This window comes from Amphibalanus amphitrite, unplaced genomic scaffold (genome assembly GCF_019059575.1).
Source record: "Amphibalanus amphitrite isolate SeventyFive unplaced genomic scaffold, NRLGWU_Aamphi_draft 000164F_arrow, whole genome shotgun sequence".
Classification (NCBI taxonomy): Eukaryota; Metazoa; Arthropoda; class Thecostraca; order Balanomorpha; family Balanidae; genus Amphibalanus; species Amphibalanus amphitrite.
The window spans coordinates 708,229-727,782 of NW_024881659.1; the positions used below are offsets into that span (position 1 = coordinate 708,229).

At 50.9% G+C, this 19,554-nt stretch overlaps 3 protein-coding genes and 1 long non-coding RNA gene across 13 annotated transcripts; 2 read left to right on the forward strand and 2 right to left on the reverse strand.

Moving 5' to 3' along the window:
• The first annotated feature begins 49 nt into the window (after positions 1-49).
• Positions 50-4,437, forward strand: LOC122383467 (chitooligosaccharidolytic beta-N-acetylglucosaminidase-like). Of its 4 annotated transcripts, none has more exons than XM_043369940.1 (6): positions 50-206; positions 825-1,470; positions 1,784-2,170; positions 2,560-2,703; positions 2,894-3,133; positions 3,255-4,437. In XM_043369940.1, the coding sequence occupies exons 2-6, from the start codon at positions 874-876 to the stop codon at positions 3,720-3,722; spliced, it is 1,836 nt and encodes a 611-aa protein (XP_043225875.1). In that variant the 5' UTR covers positions 50-206; positions 825-873; the 3' UTR covers positions 3,723-4,437. The 4 variants fall into 4 exon arrangements, with proteins under 4 accessions (XP_043225875.1, XP_043225873.1, XP_043225874.1 ...); XM_043369938.1 differs by lacking the exon at positions 50-206 and adding an exon at positions 254-475; XM_043369939.1 differs by lacking the exon at positions 50-206 and adding an exon at positions 281-338.
• A 139-nt stretch (positions 4,438-4,576) lies between these two features.
• On the forward strand, positions 4,577-7,427 carry LOC122383468 (glycine receptor subunit alpha-2-like). The gene is made up of 3 exons (XM_043369941.1): positions 4,577-6,169; positions 6,338-6,601; positions 6,921-7,427. The coding sequence occupies exons 1-3, from the start codon at positions 5,129-5,131 to the stop codon at positions 7,107-7,109; spliced, it is 1,494 nt and encodes a 497-aa protein (XP_043225876.1). The 5' UTR covers positions 4,577-5,128; the 3' UTR covers positions 7,110-7,427.
• Positions 7,428-7,672: 245 nt separating this feature from the next.
• Positions 7,673-11,008, reverse strand: LOC122383469 (transmembrane protein 17-like). Of its 7 annotated transcripts, none has more exons than XM_043369944.1 (2): positions 10,781-11,008; positions 7,673-8,481 (listed from the first exon to the last, which is right to left on the reverse strand). In XM_043369944.1, exon 2 carries the CDS (start codon positions 8,467-8,469, stop codon positions 7,900-7,902), a length of 570 nt encoding a protein of 189 aa, XP_043225879.1. In that variant the 5' UTR covers positions 8,470-8,481; positions 10,781-11,008; the 3' UTR covers positions 7,673-7,899. The 7 variants fall into 7 exon arrangements, with proteins under 7 accessions (XP_043225879.1, XP_043225883.1, XP_043225882.1 ...); XM_043369948.1 differs by having other exon boundaries at positions 10,801-10,822; XM_043369947.1 differs by lacking the exon at positions 10,781-11,008 and adding an exon at positions 10,302-10,343.
• A 1,707-nt stretch (positions 11,009-12,715) lies between these two features.
• On the reverse strand, positions 12,716-15,431 carry LOC122383470. Its single transcript, XR_006256842.1, has 3 exons — positions 15,408-15,431; positions 13,892-14,261; positions 12,716-13,312 (listed from the first exon to the last, which is right to left on the reverse strand). It is a non-coding gene; the product is annotated as an uncharacterized LOC122383470 (long non-coding RNA).
• Between the last annotated feature and the right edge of the window lie 4,123 nt (positions 15,432-19,554).

Below are 19,554 nucleotides of genomic sequence, written 5' to 3' on the forward strand. Positions count from 1 at the left end.
GCGCCAGTATTTGGCTTCTGTCTTTTTGTTTATTTTTTCTTCGTTTCTCTGGTGCCCCTTATGGTGAGTTTCGAAAAAAAATTGTCTGAGTTTTTATGAATGCTCACCTAATATGCATTTGTGGTAGATAACTATTCATTTTCCCTGCTGGAAGAAAGAAGTAGTTCGGGGATCGCTTTACTTACCTATCTGTGGACTTTACTTAGGTAGGTAGGTATCTGTGGACAAGATCGGGTAGAAAAAAAATGCGCCCGCTGGCCGCCGTCTTCTGTGTCGTGTTGTTTGTTGAGTTGAGTTTTGTCGGTGTCGTGTCGGTGGCGAGACTGAGACTCGGCGCGGTGGGTCACGCTGGGTCGATTATCCTGCGACACGGCGCTGGCAGAGTGCCGGTGCCAGCCGACGCCGCCGTGCCGTCGTCTTTGGCTGACTGGAGGGCCTCAGCTGGTCGCGGCGGCGGCCGGCAGTGCGCGTTGCGGTGGGTGCCGGGTGGTCGCCAGATGGCTGGTGTACGGCAGCGAAACTGCGCAACAGCGACTCCATATTGTGCAATATTCGGGGATCGAGGATAGGATTAGGCTGGGAAAGGTTATTTGGTACCTATTTAGTAGAAGCCTACACTGAGCGTAATAACGAAGTGTGTTTGCACTTCAACTTGTGTTTAGCCTCTTCGTTTCAGAAACCGCCCCCTCCTCCCGGCTGAAGGCTCTGCGGAACGCGGGCTTATCAACAGATAACACCAGTGTGCAAACGCGGCAGTGTACAAGTGTGGTAAGGTGGCGGCCACGCGGGCGTCAGTGAGTCATTGAGTTTGTTCCTGCCCACAGGGGATCTAACGGCGCTCCCACAGTCCGCTGCAGACCGCAGCGCCTCACGATGCGGCTGCTGCTGCTCTGCTGTGCGCTGGCGGCTGCGGGCGCCGAGCCGTCCGTGTGGACGTGGCGCTGTGAGTCGGGGAGCTGCGTGCGCCGCCCAGCCGCCGGTGTCACCGACGGCATGCAGCTCGGCACGTGCAAGTTGACCTGCGGCGAGCTGTCGGTGGTGTGGCCGCGTCCGACCGGGCCGGCCGCGTTCGGCTCCGAGACGGTGCCGTTCCTTATCGACAACATCCAGTTCCAGCTGGTGGCGCCCGACCCGGTGAAGCCGATGCTGCAGAAGGCCACTGAGATATTCCTGGACAACCTGCGGGCGCTGCAGCCGTCGGGTCTGGGCGGGCGGCGGGCCGGCTGCCGGCCGGACGGCGCCTGTGAGCCGGCCGTGGCCGAGCAGGCCGTGAAGGTGACTGTGGCCGTGGAGTCGGCCGGCACCGCGCTGACGCTGGAGACGAGCGAGTACCACCAGCTGCTGGTCAACCACACGGCCGGCGGCGAGGTCAGCGTCCTGCTGTACGCCACCACCTTCTTCGGCGCGCGCCACGGACTGGAGACGGTGTCGCAGCTCATCGAGTATGACGAGGAGAACGCCTGTCTGCAGGCAAGTGGCGCCCGATCGAGGACTAAATGCCCCATCCTGGACAGTCCTGCACTGCTGATTGTTGTTACTTGTTAGTGTACCGTTACCCGTGGGTCATTACTCATTAGCATTGCGCTGTAGCGATAGTACGCATGCGATAATGGTATGTCTGAGTATCTATAGTTATATTCGAGCATGTGCATATGTAATCCATCAGTCTGATATTCTAGTGACGCTATAAGTATAATCTATCGTCAGTCCCGGTTGTACTGTGTAGTGCGCCATTCTCCGACCATATGACACTGACTGTCGCTGTCTGTCTGTCTGTCCCCAGATCCTGGGCTCGGCGACGCTCAGTGACGCGCCGGTATACCCGATCCGGGCCCTAACCATCGACACATCGCGCAGCTTCATCCCTCTCTCTGCCCTGCGGCGCACCATCGACGCCATGGCCATGAACAAGCTGAACACGCTCCACTGGCACGTGACGGACACGCACAGTTTCCCGATCGAGGTGTCCAGCGAGCCGCGTCTGGTGCAGTACGGCGCCTACTCGCCGCAGAAGGTGTACACGGCCCGGGAGGTGGCCGAGCTGGTCCGGTACGGCCGGCAGCGCGGCGTCCGACTGCTGCCCGAGCTGGACGCGCCGGCCCACGTCGGCTACGGCTGGCAGTGGGGCGAGGACGCCGGACTGGGCAGGCTGGCCGTCTGCGTCGGAGAGGTTAGTGAGGGGAGGGGTAGTGGGGCGAGAGCGCCGGACTCGGCAGGCTGGCCGTCTGCGTCGGTGGAGTCAGTCGACAGTGCATGAATGGGATACCTGCTGCTAGCTGTCTAAGCCACGAAGGGAGACTAGGCTGCTTCATTAATGTGGGATTGAACTGATCTAAGATTTTCTTTTTACCTTAACTTATTTATTTTTCGACTACATGAACACAAGGAATTACAAAGCTCTGATACACATGCTAATTAGAGCAGTAACTAGTTGTAAAACACGACGTTTAACAATGATGCCATTTTATGTTACTAGCCCCCTGAGCCCCTGTTTGTATGCCATTGGACATTGGTGCTGTGTCACGGACCGTGTGGTTCGCCTCCGTCCCCACTCCCCAGGAGCCGTGGCAGTCGTACTGCGTGGAGCCGCCCTGTGGCCAGATGAACATTGTCAACGAAAACATGTACACCGTGCTGGGGAAGATCTACAAGGACTTCAACGCCCTCTTCCAGCCGGATATCTTCCACATGGGAGGCGACGAGGTAGGAGTCGAGGTCCAGGGGGCTCCAGGGTGCTCTGGCCGCCGTGTCCCTCCCGGGTCCCCGCGTGAGTCCCATCTTGTTCGCTCTGCCCGCTGCTGGCGACTCATTACGTACGTTGCTTTTGATTTTACTGACTAGGAAGCCAACAGGATTACAGAGCTTGAGCTAATTCTCTTTCACGCATCGCCAGATCAACTTCAACTGCTGGAAGTCCTCCCCCGAGATCGCCGAACACGTGAAGGACCGCGGCGGCGACCCGTCTGACGACTCGGAGTACATGCGGCTGTGGGCTCAGTACCAGGTCCGCGCCGCCGGCCTCTGGAGGAACGTGACTGGCCGGAGCACGCCGCTGTTACTGTGGACCAGCGACCTCACCAAACAGGAGGCGGTCCGACCCTCGGCGCTGAAACCGTCACAGTATATTATCCAGGTGAGAGAGCAGCGGACTTGTTATGTTCCTAACGCACGTATGAATCGCTGCGTACGTGTGATATGGCTAGGTCTTCTGAGGCTCTGGTTTCTTAACTTCACGCCCCCCCCCTTGTCGGTAGGTGTGGACCACCGGCACCGACCAGCAGATCGGGAACCTCCTCCGTCAGGGCTTCCCGCTGCTGCTCTCCAACTACGACGCCTGGTACCTGGACTGCGGCTTCTCGGCCTGGGTCGGCGTCGGAAACAACTGGTGTTCGCCCTACAAGAGCTGGCAGACCGTGTACGACAACAGCCCGCGCGCCATCGCCCGGAGTTTCGAGCCGTCCGGCGCCGACTACGCGTCCCTGGTGCGGGGCGGCTCGGCGGCGCTGTGGTCGGAGCAGTCGGACGCCCAGACGCTGGACAGCCGGCTGTGGCCGCGCGCCGCCGCGCTGGCCGAGCGGCTCTGGGCGGAGCCGGACACGGACTCGGCGGCGGCACTCACCCGGCTGGTGCACCACCGCGAGCGGATGGTGCAGCGCGGCATCGGCGCCGAGCCGCTGCAGCCCGAGTACTGCCACCTCAACGACGGCGTGTGCACTACCTAGCGGTGGGCGGCGCGGGGGCGGGCCGGGGCGACGGGCGCCGCCGCTGCACTGCCGCAGCTCGCCGCCCTGCCGCTGCTGCTGCCGCTGCTGCTCGTAGTGCGTTCGGCTTAATGGTGCGTCCGATAGCGCCGTCGTCTCTTCAGCTACAGAGCCAGGATCGTCTCTGGCTGGAGAAGCTCGGGCATTATGAAACAACGATGAACTTTGTATTGGTTGTGGAGCGAACCCAAAAGAGGGGGCACAGTGTAATTGTCGCACGGACTGGACAGTGGACACCGCTTTCAACTCTACGTTTGGAACATTTGTGATCACTGATCAAGATACTGTGATGTCATCAAAAAGACACACGGCAATAGTAAAGCTATTTCCAGAGTATATGGCCGCAGGATACTCGCGCAAGTAAGTGCTATAATGGAGTTTCTGGGACGCAAGAAGCCAGAATGTGTTACCAGTTAGCATAACGGAAGATGTAAGACCGATTTATTGATCGTTGTAGCCTTTTTAGTGCTGTGGATCGATGATCCCACAAGTGTGAGAACACTTTTGACCTAGTCTTAACCGTAAGTGATGTCAAATGTCAGGCGTGGGATATTGCTGATTCGTCGCAAAGCATAAGGAGGCGGAAACTAGTATGTGATTGTTGCGGTAACGGTTAGTCGACGACCCGATGTTAATCGATGCTCCGTTCTGAATAATAGATGAGCTGATTTTGACAGATCGCCTCGGGATATGCATTAGGCACAGCCGCTGGGATAATGGTGTGGACACTCGATGCCGCATGACCTATCATCTGACAGCACCGCAGTTCCCTCGGCGGCTGTCCGTGCGAGCGCTGCGGCGCCTGAGTCTGCAGACTCCCTGCCTCCCGCTGCTGGCCGCGCCCTACCCGCCGGTGGCTATTTCAGGCAGCTCCGTATCGGAAGGGAGGCCACTGCCGAAGGGGGAGAGCCACTATCGGCGCGCTCGGTCGGTAACGATCTGGGCCCCGCTCACTAGGAGCTGCCTTATTGCCGGCGCGCCACATCAATGTACGGTCAATCTCAGCGGAGACGCCCTTCATAAAGCGGTGTCTACCAGCTATGGGAACTTCGGCGGAATTGGATGAGCAGTAGCCAGAGTGGGGTATGAAGATCGGCCACAGGTCATGTGTAAACCGTTTCATTTTCTAGGCAACTCCCTGTTCATATATTGGGGGTGACGCGCGATATATTTGTCAAAAAGGTCGTTTATGAAGAAACACTAGGAAGTATCCATACTAGATCGCCACGAGGAGAGGCGCCTGTTTTTATCCTTTTCAGTCACCGTGCTTTTCATATCGCTTCAAAAGTGGCGACTTATGCATTCTGTGCATTCTGAATATTGACAGAGATACTTTAGACACTTATGATTTATACCTCAATCTCAAAATGGATCCTATCAGCAAATTGCTTAGTGTTGCTGCAATATTTCTCTTGGCATCCGTTGAGTTTCAGGTTATATGCATCCAGTCAGTAGTATTATCCGAGAGACAGGCAGGGAACCAGACAGAGCCAGTACCAACAAACGAAACAAATAGGCCACACAATGCTAAGGAAGTCAATGTAACACAGAACTCCACCAAAAACGGGCACGAATCGCCTGCGAAGCTACTCACGAAGCCAGGATATGACATTCGCCGGCCGCCGCAAGACCCCATCACTGGGAGGCCAGTGCTCGTGCACATGATGGCCTTTGCCGACTTCATCGAGACGGTGAACGAGCAGGCCGGAGAAATGGTGGTGGCCTTCTTTTTCCGGGCCGAGTGGAACGACAGCAGGGTTCGGGACGTGTCCGAAATCCTGCATGACAAGCCTGGCTATCGGAAAGACATGCTGCCTATGTCTGGTAGGCTCAAAGAGACCCTGTGGGTGCCTGACCTTTACATGCCGATGGCCAGGCGAGTTGTCATCCCAACAATTCACGAACCGGCAGAGAGCGTGACAGTCATGAAACATGGAAGCGTCGCGTACTCAGCCTTCTTCGTTATTGCTCTCAAGTGCGAGATGGCCTACGTCGACTATCCAATGGACGTCCAGTCTTGCTTTTTGGACGTAATGAGCTACAAATATTCCCTGTCAGAGATGGAGCTCAAGTGGCACCCCGACAGCCTCCAGGGGCATACGGAGATCGTCACCAAACATTTCCGCGTGACCATTTCCATCCCGAGGGTGAACAGCTCCTACATAATTGAGAATGCCGACGGCAGCAAACGGTATGTCATCCGGCTGCAGATTTTCATGAAGCGTCACCTGGCGTTCCACCTGGTTCAGACCTACCTGCCGTCGGCCATGCTGGTGCTGATCGGCTGGCTGTCGCTGCTGGTGCCGCTCGACTTTGCCTACGGCCGGATGGTGCTCTCGGTCACCACGCTGCTGGTGCTGGTGTCCATCTTTGTCACCAACAGCCAGATGGCTCCGGGCGTGAACGAGGTGAGCCAGGGTGAGCTTGTATGCCGGTTTGTATGCTATGCTGGATATGCATGCTGCGTAATGCGTGATTTCGCTGAACTATGACCTGATCTCATCCGGCGAACGCTGCCATAAGTTTGAGTTCTGTGCCCTTATTTGGATGGTTGTCAAAACATTTTCGTTTTCCAGGTGAAAGCGCTCGACATCTGGCTCTTCATGTGCATCATATTCGTGTTCTCTGCCATCGTGGACTGCATCGCCGACCTGCGCTTCCTCTCGATGGTGGAGAAGGAGTCGCAGATCGCCGGCGAGGAGCGTCCCGAGGCCGAGCTGCCGCCGGTGGTGGACGAGCGTGGCTCGTCCGCCAGCCCGGTGGGCCAGCGCCAGTCGCTGGCCGGCGGCGGCGGGTCCAGTGCATACATCCGCTTCCACGGCAGCAACACGCCGTTCCAGGTGAGAATCCTATGGAACGCTGAAACGTATGTAACGTCTGGGACATCTGGGACTCGCCTCCGGGACTTGTAATTTCAGGTTGCGGCTCAGCGAGTACGTGCCTACGGATAGCAAATATGGTCACTGATCAGTCTGTCACAAATAGTTGAAAGACATCTGTTCACATGCGCCCGTTCAAGGCTCGAGACGACATGTGTTACTGGCGCTTCAGCTAGCTTTGTAATTAGCTATTGTATCGACGGGTTGCCTACGTGACTTTAAATTTGTACATATTGTTACTGGGACATTTAGAAGACACCTTACGTGTTTCTTGCCGCAGGCGGACAAAGAGGTCCTCATCGCCACGCCAGCGGTGCTGAAGTGGCTGCGAATGGCAGTGTTTCTCGAGAGAAGCATGACGATCGTCTACCCCACGCTGTTCATCCTACTGGTGGCCATCTATTGGTCAATCTTTTTAACGTCCTACAACTTACAAACAGCCGAATCGCGGACGGCGGACCAGTGGTGACTGGCGACATTTCGTGCGGTGAGTGGTGAAAACAGTTACATACCTGAGTCTTCGAACTCAATTCATGCAAATCTCCCGACTGGGTGTATTTTCACTAGAAAGGTGTATACCAGTATTGAGCTTATCCAGCAGTGAGCAGTTGTAGCAATGAGGGCGGCTTCGACGTTGTTTGATGCTAGTGATCGATTTTCACATTCGGCTTTGTTCGTTGCCGAGCGATGCAGGTGCCCCTTGTGTGATTGTTATTTGTATGTGGCCGCAGTTGATAAATGCGAATAGATGTATTGCTGTGAATAAAATACCTACCGTCGGAATGAACACTGGCTATATAATAAGTCTGAAAAACAAGCTTACGTTACAAGGTGCATTTAATGTCGCTCTTTTCTGGATTTCTCCAGGATTTTCAGTTAAACGGCTTAAACGATGAATGTTTTCATTTTTGTGCGAGGTCGTATGTGAATACATGATAACGCAGAAGTTGAGCCAAGTGGTACGGTGTCTGTAAGAATGCATGATGGGTGCGTGTCGATCAATTTTTTAAACAACAAAGTTATAAAGTTAACTTAGAAGCTGTTTCATTTATTGGATGTAGTGGACTTGATACATGTTTGCGGGAGTTATGCGAGTTTGCGCATAATCTATGTGCCTTCTAGCACTTACATGTAATTATGAAGCACTTCTGACGGGCCCAGCGCTGGGCGAGATCAGTGACGAAGACTGCGGGAATCGGGCGACCGCCGACCTCCGACTGGACGGATGAGATCACTGGGTTGGCCCCTGACGGCCGGGCTCACTCGCTCTTCTGCTGCTGTCGGGCGGCGCTGGCGGCGTGGAACTTGCTGACCTGGTGCTGGGCCAGCCGGCGGGCGGCCGCGTACCCGAGCACCAGCTCGGCAGTGACGAACACGGCCTGCGGCCAGAGCACGGCCAGCTCGGGCGCCAGCTGCAGCGCGCCCCGGTTCAGCAGCAGCAGGCCGTGCAGCGGGCACGCCAGCAGCAGCGTGATCAGCCAGAAGCCGGCCAGGTCGGGCACGTCCTCACGCAGGCTGCCCATGTAGCCGACGTAGAGCCGCGCGGCCTCCATCAGTAGCGCGCCCACCACCACCGTCACGTAGATGTACCGGTTCAGAAAGTCCATCCGATCCAGCTTGGCGTGGAACACGACTGCCAGCACCGCTGACCAGCACGGCAGGTACAGGATGTTGAAGTAGAGGCACATTTGGAGGGGCAGGCTGGCCACCAGCTCAGCGCCCAGAGCGGGCCGCGGTGGCCGGCCGCTGGCCACAGGCTCCAGACCAATGCCCGGGAACATGGCCTCAGTCAGGATGTTGACGCTCCATCGCCGGTTGCTGTGACTCATCGTAACTGGACTCTGTTAAACAAAAGTAGGGGCAAGTCAACAAAATGTTTCAGTGATCACTGTGTAACATGTCTACAGGCTAGTGCCTGGTACATGCTTCATTTTCGTAACAGCATGTTTTATGACAACAAATAAGATTAAGCACTTATGTTTGAACAAATCCTTTTGATTTTTTTATCTTATTTTTATCTTATTTTTTTTATATAATTGCCATTCTGGACAGTGGCGGATCCAAGGGAGGGCAAATAGGGAAATTGCCCCTCCCAAATGGCATAATTTTAACATTAGGCCTATAGACAGTGCATGGAAAGAACCGATAAATTGTTATGGTTTGACAGGTTTGCCCCTCGCAAAACTCGGAGCTGGATCTGCCAGTGATTTTGGAGGGCGTCTGGGTCACATTTCCCGCTATAAGATGTTGTGACACTAATCAGATTGAATTATTCGTGTGCTCTGAGGGAGTCGTTTTTACATCAATTTTTCTAGTGTTTCAAGGTAAGATATTGCAGGAAACTTGGTGTAAATGTGAAGAGTAGTGTTTTATAAGATGTTGTGACACTAATCGGATTGAATTAACTACAATGAAAACGCTAGGTTTTTTTGGCCTCTCCAACCTAAATTCAAAATTTAGCCATGAGGTCGAGACTCGAGAGATGTTGGGCATTGTGTCAATTTTTAGTGTCAATGGTAGGTATACCACTGAATTTTGACGTTTGACTAGTCCAAGGCTATAAATAAAAGGCACATTGGCATAGCACACGTGACACAGGATTCAGGAACCACACAACCTTGCACGCACACAACCTTTGAACCAAGGCTATATCATATATATGATATATATATATATATATATATATATATATATGATATATATATATGATATAAACCCTTTGAACCTAACCCCGCGTTCGATGTCTCTCGGACGGCGAAGATTCTACGTCGTCCGACAAATCGCGTTCAAGGTCAGCCGTGATTGGCCGGACGACGTAGAATCTTCGCCGTCCGAGAGACATCGAACGCGGGGTAAGTTATGGGATCTATAATGTGGAGCGCTGTTCGGCGGCCGGCTAGCGCGCTAGCCCGCGCACACATATGTGCACGTTGCCCCGGCAACGGGCTATTGACCAATGAGAAGCGCGCTACAGGGGGGCACAGGTATATGTCCTTATCGTTCTTGTGCATTCACTTTGTCAGTGCCTGATGTCAGTGTCAGTGTTTGTCAGTGTTTCATTCTGTAGCAGACATGCAGTCATATTTGGTTAAATAGAACCTTGCAGTCTGAGGCAGTCTTTTCATTACAGTACCTCATTACAGTTCAATATTTAGAAATGCAAGACATTACACATTAGGGCCGATCAGGCATATAAATACAAAACAACAGTATACGCTCGCTGGCTATTATTCTGAGACTCAGCATTGAACCTGCCATCACTACAATACAGGAGGCGACAGGTGTAGAGGTGATATACCTACCTACTCATTTATCAAGTTCTGCTGACTTGACCCACAAGTTGACTCCATTACAAATATTGTCTCTTTATCATGAAACAGACTCAGAAACCTTGGCATGAATGCTCTCAGGCTCTCAAGAGAATGTTGAAATTCAGGTCTCAAAAGATTAAAATTACAATAATGAAATGTTTCAGCTACCTTCCATTGCCATAAACACTCATACTGGTACTGGATGGAACTTAAAATAAAAACTACAGGGGTGGATAAATAGGGGTTTGTAGCACCCCCTGGGATTTTCAGAATTCTCTACCGCTGAATAAAAAGGTTAATCATCAAAATATTATCACAATCACCCAGCAACACAGCCCAATACCACAGACAGCCAAAAAACAAGCAGTGATGGAGACGTGTTCAAAAAGTTGATATGCAGCTGTCGACACTAAATAGTCGGTGATTTTCCGTTAGAAATTTTGCGCAAGCACCATCTGTATAGGCCTTCGAACAGAATCACCACAATTGAAACAAAAGCGCCAAAAAACTGGAATGTTTGTTTTTTTCGCTCGGGAAAGATAGGGTTTGTTCCCAGGGGCGCGGGAACTACTTTCCGACTGGGGGGGCACACCATAATAGAGATTAACCTAGGGTACCCCCAAATCTAGTTTTCTCACCGGTTTTAGGCCACTTATTTTTCACCCCTCGGCTTTTTCAACAAAAAAAGAAAACATTTGCAAAAAAAGTGTGATATTCCGTCTCAAAGCTGTGGGGGCACCGCCCCCACGGCCCCAGAGTTGGGGGGGCAAGCTGCCCCCACTGCCCCCCCGGCTCCCGCGCCTATGTTTGTTCCCGTCGCTCCTCTAACCTCCTCCAAGCTCCTCTAACCTCCTCTCGTTTCAAAAAATCGTTCCCGTCGCTCCTCCAAGCTCCTCCAAGCTCATCTTGATTTCACATCTCACCACCACTATTTGCCTCCTCCCTCATCCCAAACGAAAGTTGGGTTTTTGGAGGAGGCTCTTGCGTAGACATATTTGGCGCACGTAATACAAATGTGAATTGTTTATAAATGAGATTTGAGGGAAGTGGAAATGATATTAGTGATTGATGACGATTGGATATCTTTAAATAGTAATGCTCGATATTTATCTTTGGTAATTTTATTAGAAAGCGATGATTATCTCTGAATCTATGTTTGCGCGCCATAAATCGCCGACCGTTACAGCCCGCAAACAGCTGATTTCCTCGCAAAAATGTTCCCGTGGCTCCTCTGAAACGGCTCTCCTCCAAGCTCATCCAACCTCATCCGAGATTTTTTTGGGAGGAGCGACGGGAACAGACCCATATATACGCCCGCCCAAGGCAGTATATACCAGGTAGAATCATCCCAGTGCGCAGCTTTTCTGCGCAGGTGGCGGGATGACGTCACCGAGGGTGCACAGCCGGCCGGCGACGGCCGACGCCGCCGCGGGATCGCTCGGCGGGGGCGGCTATTGAAATACAAAGCGAAAAGAGTATGATGGAATGAAAAAAGGGCACACATGGTTAAATTGAATCGAGGTAAGTAAGGTAAGGTCAGGTTAGGTTAACAGACTATATTCAAGCTGCGACTGAGACTACCGACGGGTGACAGTCGCGGATATCACGGGACTCGGCAGACGGCAGTATGGGCCCCCAGATTCGCCGGTGGGTGGCCGTCGGGTGCGCCGGTGTTGGCCCTATGATAGATCGGTATAGGGTACTCAGAGACAGGGCTTTTTATGACAGAGTGCGGCCCTCAGAGTCGTCGGTTCGAAGCCCCTACAGGTGCCGGTGTGGAGCAATGAAGTGCGCTGAAATGGAGTCTCAGGCCCGGGCCGGTATGGGACCCAATGGAGCTCAACAAGACTATTGAAGAGCTTGTGTGGTGCTTTCAGTAGACCTGTGGAGCCCTTGACCGGCATGGTACTCTGGGATGCCGACGGGGGCCCTCAGAGTCCTCAGTGGGCGGCCATCGGATGACGGATGTGCCGGTGAGCGGGCCTTCCGAGTCGCTGATATAGAAAAGCCCTACAGGTGCCGGTGTGTGGCTATGAGAGCCCTGGCGTTTAGTTTCAGAGGCAATTATTGGACCTATTAAAGCTCAGCGAGATTTAAGAGCTGTCGTGGTGCCTTCAGTAGCCTGTACAACCCTTGAAGACCGGCGTGGTACTCTCAGGCGCTGATGAGTGCCCTCAGAATGGCCGGTGTGGGCCATCAGAGGTGCCAGTGTGCCGTGTGGGGCCCAAAGAAGCACTGGTGTGGAGCCCTTAGAGGTGCCGCTGTGGGGCCAAAAGGGTCGCCGGTGTGGGGTCCCAAGAGGCGCCGAGATGGGGCTCTTGCAGATGCCGATGTGGGGCTATGAAAAGCGCTGGCGTGGGGCTCTCAGATGGCGGTATGAGACCTATCAGATCTGAGCGTGACTATGTGAGAGCTTGTGTGGTGCCTTCGGGGGCCCGTGGGATGCCTTCCGGAACCCTGAGCGGTTCTTAGAGACCGGCATGGTACTCCAAGACGCTAGTGGGGCCCTCAGAGTCGCCGGTGGGCGACCGTCAGATGTGCTGATTGGGCCTCCTCGGGGGTGCACAGCCGGACGGCGCCCGCCGACGCCCTCAGGGACCGCTGGGCGAGTAGCAATATAACCCGCCGCTGTCATGCAGCGACAATAATTTGACGTCTTGCTGACACCGTAACTCTCATTTTTTTCGTTGAAATTGCGAGGCGCGCAATTTCATTCCTGAAGTCATACTCAATGACAAGCTTACGAATAACAAAACAGTTTCGACCAATATCACTTCGCATTAACCACCGTTGAAATGAATACGCAGACGACTTTACACGGCTTCCACTTCCCACATATACCGTTGTTAACACTTTCCAAGTTTCCCAACAGATTAACACAAGAAGCAGCGCAATGCATCAAGTATTTAGAATAGAATACACTCCAGATGCGACAGAGACTGCTGCCGGGTGCGAGCTGAGGATATCTAGGGACTCGGGGCTGACGGCCCTCAGAGTCGCCGGTAAACGGTGGCCGGTGGGTGATCCTCAGATGTCATATCATGGGACTCGCCAGTCGACGGACAGCACATGAGAACTCCACTGGGGACTGACAGGCGACAACACATGATATATATTACACAGCTCTTCGAACGGCGGAGATCACTGCTCTTCGATGACTGTGACCAGCTTCTCTGGCTGACGACGGCAGCGACATTGCAGGTCCCCGCAAACGGCGGCGATAGGCAGGAATCAATCTGGAGCTGGCTGGCCCCGGCAGACGGCGACGACCGAATTGCAGGCTCCGACCGAGACGACGGCGATGAGCGAAGGTCCAGGAAGACGGCGGCGATGAACGGCACTCATCTACTTGTGCACACACCTGCACCAGCACAGGGGGGACAGATATCAACATTAAGCACATGAACAGATGCACAAACGAGTACACAAACCCATGCTCTTCCCGCTCACTGGCACATGATAGGAGAACGCACAGCCCAGAGGTATATTTCTCTCATAGATATGCACATCGCACATGGACACACACAAATAGCATACAAAACATCAGACATGAGCATGATCTTTTTATGATTCTTCAAAAAAGTTTGAGGTGAGGTATAAGTATCATTGTTCTTATTGTTAGTCCTAACAAAACAACAATGATACTTATATCTATGGTTGTCCTGACAACCATCCCTGTGTTGACTGTTGAGTGATGCTGTTATTGTCACAGTTTTCCAGCCAGTTGCTTCTCTCATCGTCATCAGGGTTGCCTGACCCTTAGACTAAATCAGCACTGGCACTTCTAAGGGTAATGCAAAATCTAATGACAAATGAAGAAGTAGCTAGATGAAATGTTGAGACAGGTTTGGCAAATACCCTAGGTAAGTCTAGCATAACACTAGCAATAGTAATAAATCTATTTCTTTGGTATAAAAATGAAATGGTCCATACTACTTACCAGGCACCAAGAACAGTTGGTGCTTTGCCTCCGCCATCAGCCACAGCATCACTGAATAGGTTGCTGGTCGGATGTCTGGATGAACATTTTCAGAAGAACAGTGCTTGGAACAGACTGCTTACATTGAGAAATCTAGCTTTACAGCATGTTCTTCTCTTTGGATAGGTTATAGATACCTATTTAAAAAGTTCAGTTCATCATTTGCTTTGATCGACCACATTACCATGACTACAAGTACAAGTTGATAATCATCTGGCTATGACTTGGCTCAACCTCACCATGAATTAGGTATTCCTGAGGATTAGGAATACTTCATCCATGACCTCACTCCATTCTTCACAGTTTATGCTCATTGCTCACAGACCAAGATCTGAAAAAGAACATTGTCACATCAACATAGGACATAGGAACCTATACATACCATTAAAAACCTTGCAAACTTATCACAGGTATTGTAAAATCCCATGATTGAACAAAATAAGGCAATTAGGAAAACATCACATCAAATAGTTATCGACTTTACCAAGAGTCTAGACTTTAAGCCACCTAAATACCCAAGAAAATGGTTTCAGACAAGAGCAGGTATGCTAGTACGCGATCTAATCTTCTGTTCACCACACCAACACGAGCATACTGATAACTGAGGCGCATTGCCGCATTGTCAATAACTTAGGCATACAAACATTAACTTCAGCAGGCTCATGCAGGCAGAGACAGGTATTACAAAATGATAAAAGGTCGACAAGATTTACTTTGTGAGACGCTGAGAGCTTCCTTATCAATATTATCAAAAAAGAGTTTAAAGGAAATAGTTCACTTTCACGAAATTATTTTTTTTGCAATGGATTTATGATTTTTTATGTTCAAAATGATCAGCAAAGAAAATAAAACCTATTTATAACAAAAGATTATTTTCTATATTTTGATATAGGAAGGACTTTTCAGTTTCTGTAAGGCACAGGCGATCCAGTATGAAAAGAGCATGGGTCCCGAAAATTCTTCAGAAACTAGAGAAATGATCGCGGCCACCGGCATTTGGGTGATCTGCTGCTGCTGAATGTCCTTATTGATCAGTACGAGAATTTCTCTAGAGTTCTCGTAGATAATTTCTCTAGTTTCTGAAGAATTTTCGGTACCCATGCTCTTTTCATACTGGATGCGAATATATGCAAGGCACACATCCTCAACGCAAGACACCTTTTTCGGGACGAGAAATAGAATATCTTTGCCTAGGGTGATCGTTGGGCTGTAAAAGCTCCTGATTTATGCTCGTCTCAGCCCAGGCTACGGAACTGCTATTCCAGTTCAAAACCCATGTTAAAAAGTGAACTATTTCCTTTAAGTTCTAACTTCAAGCTGGAGCCTGTAATCTCAATAAACAGTTAACTAGGCGATAATGCACCAAAGACTTATAGGAAATGTTCCCTAGCTGCTCTAAGTAATATCGGATATCCGTAATAAAGTATATTAGGTCATATCTCCAATAAAAACCACCCAGTGTAACATATATACTCACAAATAATATAATATCAACGGAATTTAACGTCTGTCAAACTAGCAGCGAGCAGCGAGCAGCGAGTCCAGCAGCGAGAAACGGGCCATCCCGATTTAGCTGAAATTTGGCTCAAAGAGCCTTCTCAGCACGCTGATTCCGAAAATCATGGTCTCTAGGGTGGAAATATTGACCGTTCTCGAGATAGAACCCTCTAAAGTTCTTACCATCCATGACCGGGCCATCCCGAATTGGCTGAAAATTAGCTCACAGAGCCTTCTCAGCACGCTGATTCCGAAAATCATGGTCTCTAGGGTGCAAATGTTGACCGTTCTCGAGATAGAACCCTCTAAAGTTCTTACCACCCATGACCGGGCCATCCCGATTTGGCTGAAAATTGGCTCACAGAGCCTTCTCAGCACGCTGATTCCGAAAATCATGGTCTCAAGGGTGGAAATATTGACCGTTCTCGAGATAGAACCCTCTAAAGTTCTTACCATCCATGACCGGGCCATCCCGATTTGGCTGAAAATTGGCTCACAGAGCCTTCTCAGCACGCTGATTCCGAAAATTATGGTCTCTAGGGTGGAAATATTGACCATTCTCGAGATAGAACCCTCTAAAGTTCTTACCATCCATGACCGGGCCATCCCGATTTGGCTGAAAATTAGCTCACAGAGCCTTCTCAGCACGCTGATTCCGAAAATCATGGTCTCTAGGGTGGAAATATTGACCGTTCTCGAGATAGAACCCTCTAAAGTTCTTACCACCCATGACCGGGCCATCCCGATTTGGCTGAAAATTGGCTCACAGAGCCTTCTCAGCACGGTGATTCCGAAAATCATGGTCTCAAGGGTGGAAATATTGACCGTTCTCGAGATAGAACCCTCTAAAGTTCTTACCATCCATGACCGGGCCATCCCGATTTGGCTGAAAATTGGCTCACAGAGCCTTCTCAGCACGCTGATTCCGAAAATCATGGTCTCTAGGGTGGAAATATTGACCATTCTCGAGATAGAACCCTCTAAAGTTCTTACCATCCATGACCGGGCCATCCCGATTTGGCTGAAAATTAGCTCACAGAGCCTTCTCAGCACGCTGATTCCGAAAATCGTGGTCTCTAGGGTGGAAATATTGACCGTTCTCGAGATAGAACCCTCTAAAGTTCTTACCACCCATGACCGGGCCATCCCGATTTGGCTGAAAATTGGCTCACAGAGCCTTCTCAGCACGGTGATTCCGAAAATCATGGTCTCAAGGGTGGAAATATTGACCATTCTCGAGATAGAACCCTCTAAAGTTCTTACCACCCATGACCGGGCCATCCCGATTTGGCTGAAAATTGGCTCACAGAGCCTTCTCAGCACGCTGATTCCGAAAATCATGGTCTCTAGGGTGGAAATATTGACCGTTCTCGAGATAGAACCCTCTAAAGTTCTTACAACCCATGACCGGGCCATCCCGATTTGGCTGAAAATTGGCTCACAGAGCCTTCTCAGCACGCTGATTCCGAAAATCATGGTCTCTTGAGTGGAAATATTGATCGTTCTCGAGATAGAACCCTCGCAGCGAGTCAAGCAGCGAGAAACGGGCCATCCCGATTTTGTTGAAATTTGGCTCACAGAGCCTTCTCAGTACGCTTATTCCGAAAATCATGGTCTCTAGGGTGGAAATAATGACCGTTCTCGAGATAGAACCCTCTAAAGTTCTTACCATCCATGACCGGGCCATCCCGATTTGGCTGAAAATTGGCTTACAGAGCCTTCTCAGCAGCTGATTCCGAAAATCATGGTCTCAAGGGTGGAAATATTGACCGTTCTCGAGATAGAACCCTCTAAAGTTCTTACCATCCATGACCGGGCCATCCCGAATTGGCTGAAAATTGGCTTACAGAGCCTTCTCAGCACGCTGATTCCGAAAATCATGGTCTCTAGGGTGGAAATATTGACCGTTCTCGAGATAGAACCATCTAAAGTTCTTACCACCCATGACCGGGCCATCCCGAATTGGCTGAAAATTGGCTCACAGAGCCTTCTCAGCACGCTGATTCCGAAAATCATGGTATCTAGGGTGGAAATATTGACCGTTCTCGAGAAAGAACCCTCGCAGCGAGTCCAGCAGCGAGAAACGGGCCATCCCGATTTAGCTGAAACTTGGCTCACAGAGCCTTCTCAGCACGCTGATTCCGAAAATCATGGTCTCTAGGGTGGAAATATTGACCATTCTCGAGATAGAACCCTCTAAAGTTCTTACCATCCATGACCGGGCCATCCCGATTTGGCTGAAAATTAGCTCACAGAGCCTTCTCAGCACGCTGATTCCGAAAATCATGGTCTCTAGGGTGGAAATATTGACCGTTCTCTAGATAGAACCCTCTAAAGTTCTTACCACCCATGACCGGGCCATCCCGATTTGGCTGAAAATTGGCTCACAGAGCCTTCTCAGCACGCTGATTCCGAAAATCATGGTCTCTAGGGTGGAAATATTGACCGTTCTCGAGATAGAACCCTCTAAAGTTCTTACCATCCATGACCGGGCCATCCCGAATTGGCTGAAAATTAGCTCACAGAGCCTTCTCAGCACGCTGATTCCGAAAATCATGGTCTCTAGGGTGGAAATGTTGACCGTTCTCGAGATAGAACCCTCTAAAGTTCTTACCACCCATGACCGGGCCATCCCGATTTGGCTGAAAATTGGCTCACAGAGCCTTCTCAGCACGCTGATTCCGAAAATCATGGTCTCAAGGGTGGAAATATTGACCGTTCTCGAGATAGAACCCTCTAAAGTTCTTACCATCCATGACCGGGCCATCCCGATTTGGCTGAAAATTGGCTCACAGAGCCTTCTCAGCACGCTGATTCCGAAAATTATGGTCTCTAGGGTGGAAATATTGACCATTCTCGAGATAGAACCCTCTAAAGTTCTTACCATCCATGACCGGGCCATCCCGATTTGGCTGAAAATTAGCTCACAGAGCCTTCTCAGCACGCTGATTCCGAAAATCATGGTCTCTAGGGTGGAAATATTGACCGTTCTCGAGATAGAACCCTCTAAAGTTCTTACCACCCATGACCGGGCCATCCCGATTTGGCTGAAAATTGGCTCACAGAGCCTTCTCAGCACGGTGATTCCGAAAATCATGGTCTCAAGGGTGGAAATATTGACCGTTCTCGAGATAGAACCCTCTAAAGTTCTTACCATCCATGACCGGGCCATCCCGATTTGGCTGAAAATTGGCTCACAGAGCCTTCTCAGCACGCTGATTCCGAAAATCATGGTCTCTAGGGTGGAAATATTGACCATTCTCGAGATAGAACCCTCTAAAGTTCTTACCATCCATGACCGGGCCATCCCGATTTGGCTGAAAATTAGCTCACAGAGCCTTCTCAGCACGCTGATTCCGAAAATCGTGGTCTCTAGGGTGGAAATATTGACCGTTCTCGAGATAGAACCCTCTAAAGTTCTTACCACCCATGACCGGGCCATCCCGATTTGGCTGAAAATTGGCTCACAGAGCCTTCTCAGCACGGTGATTCCGAAAATCATGGTCTCAAGGGTGGAAATATTGACCATTCTCGAGATAGAACCCTCTAAAGTTCTTACCACCCATGACCGGGCCATCCCGATTTGGCTGAAAATTGGCTCACAGAGCCTTCTCAGCACGCTGATTCCGAAAATCATGGTCTCTAGGGTGGAAATATTGACCGTTCTCGAGATAGAACCCTCTAAAGTTCTTACAACCCATGACCGGGCCATCCCGATTTGGCTGAAAATTGGCTCACAGAGCCTTCTCAGCACGCTGATTCCGAAAATCATGGTCTCTTGAGTGGAAATATTGATCGTTCTCGAGATAGAACCCTCGCAGCGAGTCAAGCAGCGAGAAACGGGCCATCCCGATTTTGTTGAAATTTGGCTCACAGAGCCTTCTCAGTACGCTTATTCCGAAAATCATGGTCTCTAGGGTGGAAATAATGACCGTTCTCGAGATAGAACCCTCTAAAGTTCTTACCATCCATGACCGGGCCATCCCGATTTGGCTGAAAATTGGCTTACAGAGCCTTCTCAGCAGCTGATTCCGAAAATCATGGTCTCAAGGGTGGAAATATTGACCGTTCTCGAGATAGGACCTTCTAAAGTTCTTACCATCCATGACCGGGCCATCCCGAATTGG